Source organism: Salarias fasciatus, chromosome 18 (genome assembly GCF_902148845.1).
Source record: "Salarias fasciatus chromosome 18, fSalaFa1.1, whole genome shotgun sequence".
Lineage (NCBI taxonomy): Eukaryota > Metazoa > Chordata > Actinopteri > Blenniiformes > Blenniidae > Salarias > Salarias fasciatus.
In genome coordinates this window covers 26,241,439-26,256,091 of record NC_043762.1, presented here as the reverse complement: position 1 = coordinate 26,256,091, position 14,653 = coordinate 26,241,439, and the positions used below count along the sequence as shown (strand labels likewise).

General features: G+C 44.8%; 2 protein-coding genes across 2 annotated transcripts; one reads left to right on the top strand and one right to left on the bottom strand.

Moving 5' to 3' along the window:
• The first annotated feature begins 1,962 nt into the window (after positions 1–1,962).
• On the top strand, positions 1,963–9,611 carry rnf2 (ring finger protein 2). The gene is made up of 9 exons (XM_030114625.1): positions 1,963–2,018; positions 5,203–5,299; positions 5,381–5,541; positions 5,623–5,705; positions 6,828–6,960; positions 7,042–7,141; positions 7,234–7,406; positions 7,484–7,673; positions 7,762–9,611. The coding sequence occupies exons 2-9, from the start codon at positions 5,213–5,215 to the stop codon at positions 7,861–7,863; spliced, it is 1,029 nt and encodes a 342-aa protein (XP_029970485.1). The 5' UTR covers positions 1,963–2,018; positions 5,203–5,212; the 3' UTR covers positions 7,864–9,611.
• A 1,188-nt stretch (positions 9,612–10,799) lies between these two features.
• LOC115405152 (actin-related protein 2/3 complex subunit 5-A-like) lies at positions 10,800–14,107 on the bottom strand. Its single transcript, XM_030114629.1, has 4 exons — positions 13,875–14,107; positions 12,629–12,701; positions 12,364–12,540; positions 10,800–11,271 (listed from the first exon to the last, which is right to left on the bottom strand). Exons 1-4 carry the CDS (start codon positions 14,012–14,014, stop codon positions 11,209–11,211), a joined length of 453 nt encoding a protein of 150 aa, XP_029970489.1. The 5' UTR covers positions 14,015–14,107; the 3' UTR covers positions 10,800–11,208.
• Positions 14,108–14,653: the final 546 nt, after the last annotated feature.

The following is a 14,653-nucleotide window of genomic DNA, read 5'->3' as shown; positions in this document are numbered from 1 at the left end:
GAGATTTTCTAGAGGGCTCCCATCTGACATTGCTAAACATTGCAGCATTTTAAAGGAATAAATTACAACACTTTTCTCACTTCTTCACTTGCTCTAATCTATAAAGTTTTATAGAACTGGTTATGAAAATTCTGAGATAGTTTACATTGATATGATTCTACATTTTGTCATTGTTTCTTCTTCTATAATGACAACATATTATAATTTTAAAGACAAAAGACGCAGTGAGAGTAAAAATGACTAAATCCGAAGTCCCATTCATGTAGTCTCCATGTAAGATTTAAATCTGTCTGTCATCTGCATGATTAAGATAGCACGTTTTGAAAACAGAAGTGGGCCCAAGATGGAGCCTTGAGGAACTCCACAATAACTTAAATGAGTTCAGACTTGAAAACCAGGCCAGACCATTCTCCATGTGAAACAGACAGATTTTTGATTATGTTGTTATCAGCACCATATAAACAGCCCTAGGCTTTTTCGAATGTGGTTTTGCAACCTTGTAGAGCAGCAGGCCACATGTTTCAAATCTGGTGAGTGGCAATCAGCTGCTGAAGAGACATGGAAGTTAATAGGCAGCTCACACACTTGCAGACACAAACCTGGGTCATCACACCAACTGAAAGGCAAACTGCCAAAATTCTGACTGCTGCAGCAGTGATTCATCTCCAAGCAGTGCATAAAATAGAAATTACTGAAATCCTACATGCTGTACCTTTAACCCTCTGGAAACAGAAGTGAGACATGACTTTTTAATTTTCCTATTTCATATTTAGGTTTAGTTCAAATGACTGATGTTCTGCCACTGCTGTGGTTGTATAGAGTTGTTGATGTATTCTTCTACACAGGGATAATAAGCACTTCTCTAAGTGCTAGTGTGTATTCTCCAGTAAGCACATCTTGCTCGTGTCGCAGAGTGTCTCTGATTGTTGTTTATGTCCCCTTAGCCATCACTGTCTAGTCGCTTGGTGGTTGGCTTGGGTGTCCCTGTGATTATTTTTCACTTCTGTATGTTCCAGTTGCATCTTCTTGTAATTTTTTCAACACTATAATTCTTGTTTTTTTTACCATTTCTTTAGAAGCACAAAACAGCATCTCATGAATACAAGTTTATAGGTACATTTTAAGTCATGATTCAAAATCGGTCACTGATTCTCCTTCGCACACTTGGGGTGAAGAAATCTGTCTCTGAAGGAGCTCTCCAAGTTCAGTCAACATGTTTTTCACAGAGTTGGATAACTTTAGCTCCGTCTCTGGTCGATGAAAGGTCCATCTTTGCTATCTTTCAACAGGACCATTTAAGGCCCTAATCAAAGTGTTAATCTTATGAAATGAACATTACGGAATACAGTAAAACAATTCAATTGAGAAATGGGTCAAAAAAGATAATTAAAAATTAAAAGCTAAAAGAGCTAAAAGATAAAAGTAACAAAATAAGTAAAATCGATTGCTTAATGGAAATTCTGATGATCAGGTTTTAAGGACTGATTTAAAATAAATGATTGTGTCAGCAGTCCTCAGGTTTCAGGAAGTTTTTTTCATAGGTTTAAAGTGGATCCTTTGACACACACACAGCCACTGCAGAGACTGAAGATCAGGTGTAATGTGCTCCACCCTGTTTGAGGATGGATGAGCCGCAGCTGTCTAACATTTTTCTTTTACTGATGCCTGTTAACACGCCATTAGAATAATCCAGCCCGCTGATAATAAATGCATGAACAAATTCCTCTGAATAATGTTTTATCAGACAGTGATAATTTCATTTAAGCTGATGCACAATACATTTATGATGCTGCTGTATTATTATTATTATTATTAATAATAATAATAATAATAATAATAATAATAATAATAATAATAATACACTTACATTCGCCTGATTTGATTTGTTTGAATTGATTTATGTATCATTTATGTATGAGCTTCGCCTTCATTTCCCGGCATGCATCGCTCCCTCGGCCCCGTCCATATTGCCTTCACCCAAACGCGCTGGCTGATCGGCTCGTGCCTCCACTGAAAATGTAAGTAGACAAACAATAATATCTAAACAAAGATTTACATTTTTACACATACGGGGCGGAATCTGTGAATTGATTATCATCCGCGGCAGAGTTTGAGGTTGCTGAAAAGCGGGGGGAAAGGCAAGGGACGTTAATGCAGACATACATCTCTGCTTTGAGAGGTTTGGTGCGTCGGATCTGTTGTTTTTTTTTTTCTCGCTGTTATCATAGCCACAAATTGTATCCACGAATACCCTGATATATTTTAAACAATGACTGGTTGTTTAAGGATTTTACAGCTTCGATACAGACGAACGGAGTCCCTCTCCTTCCCCGTGTTTTCTTTGTAACCCTGCTTTATTCTGCCTACGAAGAATCGCTTATTGCTTTTGCTAGCTAGTTAGCTTGCTAGCTTTAGCGCGGGTGTCTTTATATTATGAACGACTGCTAATAAAACCTCAATATCGAGGTTGACTCAATTAATGGTCACCCCGTGAGCGCCCGCCGTGTGAATAGCGTAAAAATCCACGCTATAATAGTTAACATGTAAACTGGATTAGCTGTAGCATGTAGGTTGTGTTTATTGACATGGATTGATGATTGCGGTGAAGATTATAGCTAGCGTGTAATCTGTGAAGCCCAGAACACAAAGTTCTGCATTGTCTTCCCATTGGAAATAGAGAAAATGTTTGTTATATATATAAAAAAAAAAGAGAGCTCCCAAGTGTGGGTTAGTCTGGATCACCCCCGCTTTCCCCTCTTGTCTCTTACATGTGGTCTCCAGAATATAACCTCCAGAGAAGATGTGTGTTTAGAATAGAAGAGTCAAATTAGCCATTCTCCAGGTCTGAGAGGTCATTGATGTATCACAGGCAGGTATTGAGGCCTGTAGTACTGACTGAGGGTGAAACTGGTGGTCATCTGGAAGGTATTTTGGTTTCTGGATTGCCCTGGAGTCACAAACGCCAGACCACCATGTTTGAAGGAGTCTGACATTAAGGCACTGTAACAGTAATGCCATAAACGATACTGAAACTGTACGTATTTGTGCCAGAAAGTCAGGAACCACATGAATTTTACTTCAAATGCCAACGAGAGATCAGGCTGAACCAGTTAGCTCACAAGGACTTTGGGCCAAGAATCTGTGGTAGGTTCAATCAACATGATTTTTTGAAACTTGAAGTTTGTATCCAGAAGACTCTGGATGTACATTTAGCCACATTCCTCCCTAAAAAAAACACATGGAAAACTGACCAGAATTAATATATATTGCATATCCTCAGCCTTAACCAATAGCAGATTGGAAAACAATGTAAACACAAGGAAAAAATAGCCTGAATGTAGTTTAAGTAACAGATGCAAAGTCAGCCTAACCCTGTCAGAGGAATCAGTTAGAAACCTACCATACCTACCATAACCAAAAAGATCTTTTCAAGACTACACTGATATCAGTCCAAAACCTCTTAGAAAACTTGACAAAACCAGCCTGAAAACAGCCGTTCTACAATTGACTGAAACCAGTGTAACTCTCATAGAAAACCTGAATAAACTCAGTCCAGAAATGACCATCCAAAACCTGACATTCCCTTCAGAATCTTGCTCAAATCCGTTAGAAACCATCGAAGAAGCATCCAGAATATAAAACTAAATTGAGTCCAGAAAGCGATCTGAACCAAGGCCATAATGTCCTGAATTCACACTTGAAGTGAGTAGAAAGAGGAGATGGAGACCAGCCAGAATCCCGTCCTGAAACCATATGTAGAATGTGATGTGATTTACTGAGCGTGTCTGAGCTTCACAAAACCATTTTATTGTTATGTGCTATTCCTCAGTAGTGGTAAACTGATATATATAGTTGTACATTTTTGCCCACATGTAACAAGTACACGCTGCTGAAATGTTTGTTTTCCCTTAAGCTTTATTAACTGGAGCTTTGACACTCACTTCCATGAGGGGCCGCACACACACACAGCACTCTGGTCTGTATGTGGTGGTAAAATGATGGCGTAGTAACTTTCAAATACCAACAACTCTTATTGTAAAGAAATGCAAAGATTCAAGGCTTTAATGAATCCACCACAGTCGAATCCCATCGACTGGGCCGGTCATGTCCTGGAATACACTTCACTCTTTATCCAAGAGGCTTCTTCTGCCTTTGCAACATCTTTGAGCCAGACTGGACCTGTAGCCCATATGTTTCAGCTACTTTTTAATGAAGAATGAAAACTATTGCATGTTTGTGAAAAAGGAAGCTGCATATATTATATTGCTGACATTACTGTAAAATCTAATATTCTCTGGCTGAATTTTCAGGCTGTATTCGAAACAATCGTATTACTTTAGTGCTATCTGTTTTTGTTTTCTTTCAAATGAATAATAGTTGAATCTCTTAATATGTTACCAGGCTGTAAATTAACATCCTGAATCTACTCTCTTGATACTTGAATGAGTGTTTACTCTGAATGTGATTTTCATTCAGATCACAGCTCATCTTAATACATTTTTTTTTTTTTTTGTAATTTTGACTGAAAAGAATGAATGTGCTCATTAATTTTACACCCACCAAAAACATCTGCCTTATCAGACAATCTGTGATGATCAGGAATGGTGTTGAAATGTTGTGAATCTGTTTCCTACCATGGAAATCACATTCTCTTCACACTTGAGAATATTTCTTGTCATTTAGTAGCCGTTGCTTTGAAAAAAGAAAAAGACAAGACCTTTTAATATCATGTTCAAAAACTCGGATCAAATCCAAGTTTGGCAGTGAATAACAAAGAATCCAACATGTAAATATATTCTGCTCTATTTGCAGTTTGCCTTTTCATTATTGTGTCGATCTCCCACGTATTTGCATGATGAAGCTGTCAGTGGCGCCTGAGTGCTTCTGCTAGGAAGTAACAAATTGTTATAAACACGGATCAAAATGAAACTTGAAAGTACAGGGTTTTTATTTTTCTCCTGCGCTCCAGTGTGAAGTTCATTTGATTGTTTTGTCATGAACTCAGTTTGTTCACTCCTTTGTCTTATTTGTAAACGCTTGGCTTGTCTTAAGCTTCATTTTAAGATTTAAAATATAAAAGTTAAGTTGACTGAGTTTCAGCTGTATTCTAAATTCACAGTTTTTCTGCATATTAAGTGGTTTCAGTTTATTGGGTGGACGTCATGCTCTAAATTCCATTGATTTCTTCCTTCCGTGTTGCAGTGTTGCAGCGATGACGCAGACCGTTCAGACCAACGGGGTTCAGCCCCTCAGTAAGACCTGGGAGCTGAGTCTGTACGAGCTTCAGAGGACTCCGCAGGTAACGCGTCACGCCGCCTCTCCTCCCCTCTGTCGTCTCTGCGCCTCCTTCTGAGCTCTAACCCGCCGCCTCCTCCCGCAGGAGGCCATCACGGACGGGCTGGAGATCGCCGTGTCGCCCCGCTCCCTGCACAGCGAGCTCATGTGTCCCATCTGTCTGGACATGCTGAAGAACACAATGACCACCAAAGAATGTCTGCACCGCTTCTGCGCCGATTGTATCATCACAGCCCTGAGATCTGGGTGAGTCTGGGAACCGGGGGTTGAGAAACAAAGATGTGAGACCAACTCCTCTGAAATGATCGATCTGAAATGTCCTGACAGAAACAAAGAGTGTCCCACCTGTCGCAAGAAGCTGGTGTCCAAACGGTCGCTGCGTCCAGACCCCAACTTCGACGCTCTCATAAGTAAGTGAGCAGGAGCGAGCGTATCGACTCCCGGGGGTCACGGGTCAGGTCCGGACAAGTTAGAGGCCCCTGAAGTGTGAAGGTTCATGTTGGATCTTCACTGGCGTTCAGAGAGCTGCATTCTGGGATCTCTCTCATCAGCCATAACATTAAGACCGCCTGTCTGGTAGTGTGTAACGCCGGGAACGCACTGGACGCGGAAGCGGAGCGGAGGCGCCGCGCGCGCCGCGCGCGTCTCCGCGCCGGCGCTTGGCTGTTCGCACTGGAGGCGTATCTGCTGGCTGCGCTCTCCGCGCTGGTCACACATCGGCTGCACTCGGCTCGCTCCGTCAGCTCTCGGTTTTCACGTTTGTTCCCTGTTCCCTCTGTCTCGCTCTGCCAGGATGGATGTGTGTGTTTTGGTGACCTGTGGAGAGACATTCTCCTCCTGTCCTCTTTTTTTCTGCATCACGTGTGTGTGTGTGTGTGTGTGTGTGTGTGTGTGTGTGTGTGTGTGTGTGTGTGTGTGTGTGTGTGTGTGTGTGTGTGTGTGTGTGTGTGTGTGTGTGTGTGTGTGTGTGTGTGTGTACGTGCACGTGCATATGTCTGTTTGTGTGTCCATCTGTCTTGTGATTAGACCCAAGTGACAAATTATAGACGGACGAGCAACACCGCCCGTAACTAATCGTTATTTAATTTGTTATATTTTGAAAATTGACCGGATTCTCTTGCCTTTTCTGTTTCCGACTTCCTGTCTGGTCCGATCTGCTTGATCCAGCTTGACACATGGCGCTCCCGGCGCTCGCGTGAAAAATAGAACGAAGCGGAGCGGGCGCGCTGCAGAGCGCGAGCCGCGGCGCGCGCGGCGCTCCACTGCGCGTTCGGTGCGGCCGGTTAGATAGGTTAACATGGGAGGCGATCAGAAGCGCAGTGCGCGGCGCTTCCGCGTCCAGTGCGTTCGGGCCGTAAGGCCTGCTTCTGGAGCCAGAACAGTCCTGAATCACTGAGGATCTGCATCCAGAATGAGGCGGAACCTTCACAAGGACCGCATGCATCCCATGATCCTCTTCACCGCATTTCAGTTCCACTGATCTTCAAAAGTTCATCGGTCTCATTCATGATGTTGAGCTTGTTTGATCCCAGGTAAGATCTACCCCAGCCGTGACGAATACGAAGCCCACCAGGAGAGAGTTCTGGCCCGCATCAGCAAACACAACAACCAGCAGGCGTTGTCCCACAGCATAGAGGAAGGGCTGAAGATCCAGGCCATGACCAGGTGAGCCGCCGCCGCCGCCGCCGCCCAGCCGCCGGTCGATACAGAGAACTGATCCAGCTGACGCCTCGGCTCTGTGTTCAGACTGCAGCGTGGCAAGAGGCACACGGTGGAGAACGGCAGCGGCGCCGAGGACAACGGAGACTCCTCCCACTGTAGCAACGCTTCCGTCCACAGCAACCAGGTATTGATTAGTCTCATCGCCTCGCCTCGGAAGGAAGGAGCTTTTGTTGTTTAAATGATAAAAACGTTAAAAATGGCATGTTGGGATAACAGGAGGCCGGCCCGAGCATCAAGCGCACCAAGACGAGCGACGACAGCGGTTTAGACATGGACAACGCCGCGGAGAACGGGGGCGGGGACTCCGTGATCGACGGCGGCGCCAGCGAGATCGAGCTGGTGTTTCGGCCGCACCCCACCCTGATGGAGAAGGACGACGGCCACAACAGGTAAACGCGCCGGCGCCGGGTTTGTTTGTTACCGGAGCGCCTCCTAACCGCTGCCGCCCGCCTCTCTCGCCGCGCAGCGTGGAGTTCGTCCCCCGCTACATCAAGACGTCCGGGAACGCCACGGTGGACCACCTGTCCAAGTACCTGGCGGTGCGGCTGGCGCTGGAGGAGCTGAGGAGAAACGCCGAGGCCAGCCCCGTCAACGTGGAGGCGGCGTCCGAGAAGCAGTACACCATCTACATCCCCACCGCTGGAAACCAGTTCACCGTGAGTACCAGCAGCTCCTGGGGAGTGTGTGTGTGTCTGTCTGTGTGTGTGTGTGTGTGTCCGTCCTGAACGCCTGTTACGTCGGCAGGTCCTGAACGGGTCCTTCTCCCTGGAGCTGGTCAGTGAAAAGTACTGGAAGGTCAACAAACCCATGGAGCTCTACTTCGCCCCGACTAAAGAGCACAAGTAGACTCGTCTCAGCCACGCACATCAACACACACATCAGCACACACACATGCACACACACGTACACACATGCATACACACACACATGCATACACACACACACTCACTCTGTCACCAGTAGGAAGTGAAGTGATGGACTTGGTTACACCTGCACACACTAACAAGCGCCGTGGGAGTGTGTGTGTGCACCTGAAGGAGATGAGCGGGGTTTTTTCAAACCCTCTAAAGGACTCTTGTAAAAAGACAAAAATAACTGTGTTTTATATACTCTGTATCTTCCTGTGTCTCTTTCTATCTTTTCCTCAGTAGAAGGTAGCAGGTCAGTGCAGCAGCGCACGGCTCAGTCCGCCGCTTCCTGAGACGTCGTGGGTGATTTCTTTTTTTTTTCTTTTTTTTTTTTTAAGCATCAGAGAGCAGCTGCGTTCCAGCTGTGCGGCATTTTCGGGACGTCTAGTGATTTAAAAAAAAAGAAAAGCGGAACTGGAAGGAGTTCTGGGGAGTCTGGTGGCTGCTGTGCTGATCTGCTGTAGGAACAAACTGTTCTCTAATATCTGTGGCTGCTCTCTATGGCTCGTCCTTTTATAAATGTCTTTTTGTAACATGGAGAGGAAGCAGCGTGCGTGTGTGTGTCTGTGTGTGTGAGAGAGAGGGTGTGTGTGTGCGCGCGCGTGCGTGCGTGTGTGTGAGAGAGAGATTGGGAGGTACCTGGAAAAGCGCTGCAGAGACAGACACACCATGACAGTATTTCACCTCTTACCGATGAAGGGCGTCCATCTTTAACAGCGTTAGTTTGAAGGTGCAGCAGAAACACTTCAGTCATGTTTTTTTTTTTTTTTGGTACTGAAATGAGAACGACTCTCTACGCCACCTGGTGGTATGACATGGTATTACAAATGGCTACACCTTAACGAAAGAACAGATATTCGGTCAGTAAATATCACGACGTTGCATATAAATGAATGTTTTCGTGAACCTAAAAGTGACTTTATGTTCGGTGAATGTAGACGTTTTGGAGGATTGCTAATAGAGCAGTTCACGCTCGCAATAATTCATTGATTACAGTAAATTTTAAATGAGCTGAAAATGATTTTCTTTCCATAAAGCTGGAATATGAGGGTTGAGAAGTTCTGCCTTTGTGACTTTAACACAACAATAAGACGTCCAGTTCGATTAAATGTTGTGGATTTTGTGACTTCTTCAAGCGTTCAATAATTTCCCAGATTAGGATTAAAGTGTAATAATTAGAATGATGTGGAGCCACCTGATGGTGTGCTGAATCATGTTATAAATGTCCGTACTGTTGGATGGAAAACAAAAGTACAGCTGACCTACTGCACCTTCAAACAAACGCAGATCCGAGCGGAGGAGTGTGAATGTCCCCGATCAGACACTCCAGAGAACCAGAGCTTTCACAGATCCACTCCTGCAGGAGCGAAGCGACGCAGACCAACACTAACGACAGCAGACCGCACAAACCGACGGCGGGTGGGGCCGATTTTCAGCCGTGTTCACAGCACAACGTCGTCACATTCCTCGAGGGAAGTTCAGGAAGAACGCGAACAGTGTGGGTCCCGACACGGAACCCTGTGGAACCCCGTGGCTTCACTGAAGGAGACGGCTGGTTTCACAGACTCATCCGAACCTCCTTCAGCTGCTCTTCTGTCTCATTCGGTACCAGTGTGAGTGTGTATTACCTGTATACTGCATTTTTCTGTTTGGACAATAAACCTGAATCTGTGTGATCAACATGGAGCACGCCCAGCCTGCTTTCTCTCTCCATCACCATGAGAGATGAAACCCTGTTTCTTCTGCTTTCAGCACGAACGGTCAACATATGGTACATTCTGATAAACCACCTGAGGCTCGCTTTATCGCTGAGAAACTACAGAATCACTGCAAAGAATCTAATATTTATGGTCATTTTAATATAATAAAGCCTCTGATATAGAAACTTCACAGTTGTGAGAAAATAAGTGATTAAGAGCACAAAAAAAAAAACTTCTACTTATAAGAAAAGCAGTGTTATGCATTTGTACTAATGCATGTCTGATCAGGGCATGGCTCTTCTGGTTACTCACATTTTGCTGCTGAACCTTTTAGCATGAATCAGATCACATGTGGGTTAAGGGCTTTATTACGTCTAAATGGTCACATTTTTAACCTTATCGGCCATTATTACGTGCTTTCACGAAGTTATTGATTTTTTTCCCCCATATTTTCTGAACTTGAAATCTTGAAAAATGTAATCATGATTTCCAGACAGACTAGAAATGAAAATGAAGTGTGATAGAGCATCTGTAGTTCATATGAAATGCTGTTCAAGGTTGTATAGAAGATCTTTATTACTAACAAAAATGAATTAAGGCAATTAAAACATTAATCAACTCTGGACGTTGTACCAACCTTTAAAATCTGCTTTTTATCAGATTATCTTCTTACTGAGCGAGTCTCTGCTGATATTTCATGAAGCCTTTTGGGAAAATTAGTTGGCCAACCCCGAGTCGGTCGCTGGATCAGTGAATTTTGGAATCTGAGTGGACAGGTAGATTTTTAAAATTCTACTGAAGTTAAGATAAAGTATCTAGACTGTGAAATGAGTGCTGTAACTCCAGTCTGCCACCAGATGTCACTGCAGCCACACAATTTGAGGATATTTTAATCCATTTACACAATGAAATGTATTTATCTGGTGACTGCTGGTAACTGAATTCTTTGAAATGTGAAGCATCTGATAGATCTTTACCGTTTAGATTTGTCTCCATTAATACAGTTCCCAAACTTGGTGATTACATGATATAATAGTTTTAAATTCAATTTATGCCTCATCTAAAAGCTGGAAAAAGGCAACCATTAGCATTACCTCTGCTTTAGTTTTTCTGCTATAGAAAGTGAGGAAAAATGAAATAAATTCCCCGGTTCAGTCGATCAGAACACACGGAGGAGAGTTCAGCACTTTTATTGGTTTTCTTCCAGCTATAAAAAAAAAGAACTGCGAGCAGAGCGACGTTTAAGTCGAGCTCCACCGAACCGCTCCGGTCCGGTCCGGCGCAAGTAGAAAAAAAAAGAGTCAATGAACAATCGGTGTTCACAGAACGATGAGCCAATCCCAGCATGCACTGGGCTCCAAGGCAGGGGAACAGCAGTCTGTGCATCTCCTCCTCCTCGGCTGAGGGGGGAGGAGGAGGAGGAGGAGGAGGAGGCGAGAGGCGCCGGCACCTCCTGACGCCGGAGGTGTGGCTGAGCAGAGTCGAAGAGAGGGAAAAGAAGAAGAAGAAGAAAGAGAGGGGGAGACACTCGGAGCAGAGCGAGGATCAGTCGTGGCGGCGATGTGTTTCCAGCTGCAGCAGCTTCACACCGTCTTTCTGGCGGTCAGCACTCTGACGATGGAGCCCACTCCACCCACCGCCAGCGCCTGCAGGAACATACACACACACACACACAGTGAGAAAGCCCCTCACAGATCAGCATAAGTGTGCCTGTTGAGCTGTGTTGCGTCTGTGTGTATCTAACTTTGTGGACTCAGGTTTATGTGAGCATGCGGGTCCTGATAATTTGTTTGTGGACCCTCAGTCTAGACTAGCAGGCGAACTTTTGTCAATCCACTTCCTGTAACATTAAGCTTGGCATCACTTCCACCACTACAGTGGCAGCGTTTCAGAAAAGTTGTGTTTTCCTGTTTCTACAGAGATAGGGCATTTTCAAAAAGTTGCAATTCGCAAGTTGAGTGTCCAGAAAGTTATGTCTAGTAACTCCGAGCACCGCCGTCGTGTAAACAGACACTCAAGCAAACAAGGAGCCTGCAAGACTAAACTGAGGGGAAATTTGGCGCTCAAAGCATCCAGAATATTAACAGGTTCTGAACACACACAAATTCAAACACACGTGCTCATCTGTGTGCAGACAAAAAGAAAACTGCACACACATCTGCACATTGTCAGGTGAACGCAGAACACCAGTCAGAACTAGAGTCACTCTGACGATACGGACCACATCCACTCCACTTCTTTTAACTCAGCATTTATTCACTTTAGGAAGAAGTTTGGCTCAAACCAGGAAACTAAAAATCTCCGCAGGCTCTGTTTCAAACAATTAACCTGATTATTAGGTTCAAAATCAAATGCTCTGAATTTGCTTTACAGGCTTAAAGAATGAAACATTCTTGAGCACATAACTCTGAGCAAGTCGGAACTCGCAGCGGCTGAGAAAGACGACTGCTTCACCAAGAGCAGAGCTGAAACAGGAGGAAAACTCACTGAGTGCGAATAACTCAGCATTACTGAGGCTTGATCAGCCGAAAAATCAGGAGTGATTTAAGAAAAAAATCGACTTTTCGTGCCTTATTTAAAGCTGAGAGTCTATCTGAGGAGAATGTTTGGATTTCTATGAGTTGTCTAGATTGTTGTTGCAGCAGCTTGAAATGTCAACATCAGTGATTTTCTTCTTTAACTTGCTGCAGTTACAGTGAACATAAAAGCCTCGTAGGCCACGTTGTGGACGCGCTGACCTTCTCGTGCCACTGCAGCAGCACGGCACTGCTGTTGTCCGACGGCTTCTCGAAGCCTTTGTAGATGTACTTCATGAGCAGGTCCACGTCGGCCCGGTCCAGGGAGGCCACCGCCTTCTCGATGTCGCTGCTCTTGAAGCTGCTCAGCACCTTGACCACCAGCGTCTCCGCTCGGTCCTGCGGGCGTTCGGAGGCGGAGTCAAACACAAAGGGCAGAAACACAGGAGGTGCATGGACGGGGGTGGGTGGGTCAGCGGGCTCTCACCTTGGCGTTCTGGTTCTTGGTGTTGATGGGTGGGTTCTTCAGGACGGCGACCAGCGCGCCGCTCGGGTTCCCTGTGCAGAGCGGCGGTCAAGGAGAACAGAGACAGACACAACGGAGGCACAGGAAGAACTACTTCCATATTTAGCCACTGCAGCTCCTGTCAGCTTCTTCCCTTTTGACTCATCGACGGTCTGAATGAGTCCAGCGGTTCATCGTGAACTCTGAGAGAGACTTCACCCTGAAACCAGCAGCCCCACATCCCCCTGCACGCCTGCTCCTCCACTGCTTCAGTCCGAGTACACACAAGTTTCTGAATAACTAAATAAAAGCCTGATTGTAAACTGAGGCTAGGATTTGGAAGATTTTTTCACTGATCGGGAGAAAGAAAAATGCTAATCGAGCTACCATGACTTGTTATTTTTAACACTTTACCACCAAATAGCAGAAGGACTGAAGCCCATAAAGCCTCGCTGCTGTACAGGATCACTCAGTGAGCTGGGACTGGCTGCAGACCATGACACCCTACGCAGGATGAGGCCGCACAGAAGATGGATGGATGGCTTTTCTTCTGGATAAAGGATGGCGTAACTTTGTTTTTGACTTTTTTATTCTCCCCTCACTGGATTTCTTTTTTGGATTTGATGAGTTTTTGGTTTGATTTTAGAGTCGTTTCCAGCTACTTGAGTGTTTTCGCCAGTATTCAGAGCAGTTTCTGACAGATATCGATCTAAGTTTGATCTATTTTTACAGACTCAGGGGAAAAAAGTGGCATTATTGGTGCAAATCCTCATAGTTGATCAATGGAAGCAAAATCTATTGTCTTAAATCTGGATTTTGTCTGGTTTTGGAAGACTTTTTACTGACCAGGAGATAGAGAAAAGCAGAATAACTTGTCTTGGACACTTTGCCATTATTTTGTAAAATCTAAATAATCTGCTGGACTACAACCTGCTGACACAGCTGCATGACTTCTCCGATGCTGATGAAAGGAAGCTAAACACATCTACACGTTAAAAGAGGTAAACTAGACTCTCTCCGCAGCAGATCTCCACTTAGGTTGAACTGGACCTCAGAGGAATGTGTCTGAATCCCGCATGGGGGGTGTTCTGTCCCGGGGGGACCACACCCTCCTCTGTGACACCCGGAACCCCAGTGACAGCCTCCCGCGGCCCCCTGACACCCCCCGGGACCGGGGTGGGGCTATGCGGGCTCTGGTCAGACCTGATCGGACCTCCTGGAAGGATATTGCCGGAGCAGAGAGTCCACCTCCGCCTCGTCCGGACCGCCCTGGTTCTCCCCGCCGTCCTCCTCGTCCACGAACTTGTTCTCGTCGTACTCGTCCACGTCCACCTTCCTGAAGCGGGCCTCTGCGGTGTTCTTCGACATGTCTGGCGGTGTAAGCGGGCTGTCGGAGGGGAGAAAGACAGAAATGCAGCCGGTCCGGTCCTCTTCCACTCCTCGCCGCTCCTCTTCCGCACTCTGAACCACTTCCTGCTTTGCTGCCGCCCGCCGCTGCGGAGGCGCTGCTGCCGCCGCCTGCTGGACACAGCCTGGAACTGCAGCTGCAGCCTTTCCCATCAGAACAGCTGCTTCTGACATTTTCTGTCACTTTTCAACTAATAAAATTATTCTGGAGCCACAAAAAATAAAATAAAATAAAATAAAAATTAAAAATTAATAAAAATTGAAAAATAAATAAAAAAATCTAAAAAATAAGAGTTTAGAAAGCTATTTAAATGTGTATGTCTCTAAATGTACATTCATGTTTCACAACTACAGTTTAGAATCAATTTTTGTAGCAATATTGTTTTGCAGTTTTAATATTTTTAGGCTACTTAACTCATTTCACTGGTTCAGTTATTTTAGCCATTTTAACCAGTTTTAACTTGTTTTTGATTTAGTATAAGTTTTTAAATTATTAATTTAACTAATTAAAAGCTAATCTTTAAAAAAAAAAGAATGAAATTTCAGTATTGTTGACCCTTTTTTTGGGCCAGTTCTTCGAGCGCAGGGTTTTGTTTTTTT

Coding starts and splice junctions, on each gene's coding strand:
- rnf2 (XM_030114625.1), top strand. CDS start 5,213: ATGACGCAGACCGTTCAGACCAACGGGGTTCAGCCCCTCAGTAAGACC. Junction 5,542..5,622: donor ATCACAGCCCTGAGATCTGG/GTGAGTCTGGGA, acceptor ATGTCCTGACAG/AAACAAAGAGTGTCCCACCT. Junction 7,674..7,761: donor CCGCTGGAAACCAGTTCACC/GTGAGTACCAGC, acceptor TTACGTCGGCAG/GTCCTGAACGGGTCCTTCTC.
- LOC115405152 (XM_030114629.1), bottom strand. CDS start 14,014: ATGTCGAAGAACACCGCAGAGGCCCGCTTCAGGAAGGTGGACGTGGAC. Junction 12,702..13,874: donor GTGGACTCTCTGCTCCGGCA/ATATCCTTCCAG, acceptor GCCGCTCTGCAC/AGGGAACCCGAGCGGCGCGC. Junction 11,272..12,363: donor TGCTGCAGTGGCACGAGAAG/GTCAGCGCGTCC, acceptor ATGTTCCTGCAG/GCGCTGGCGGTGGGTGGAGT.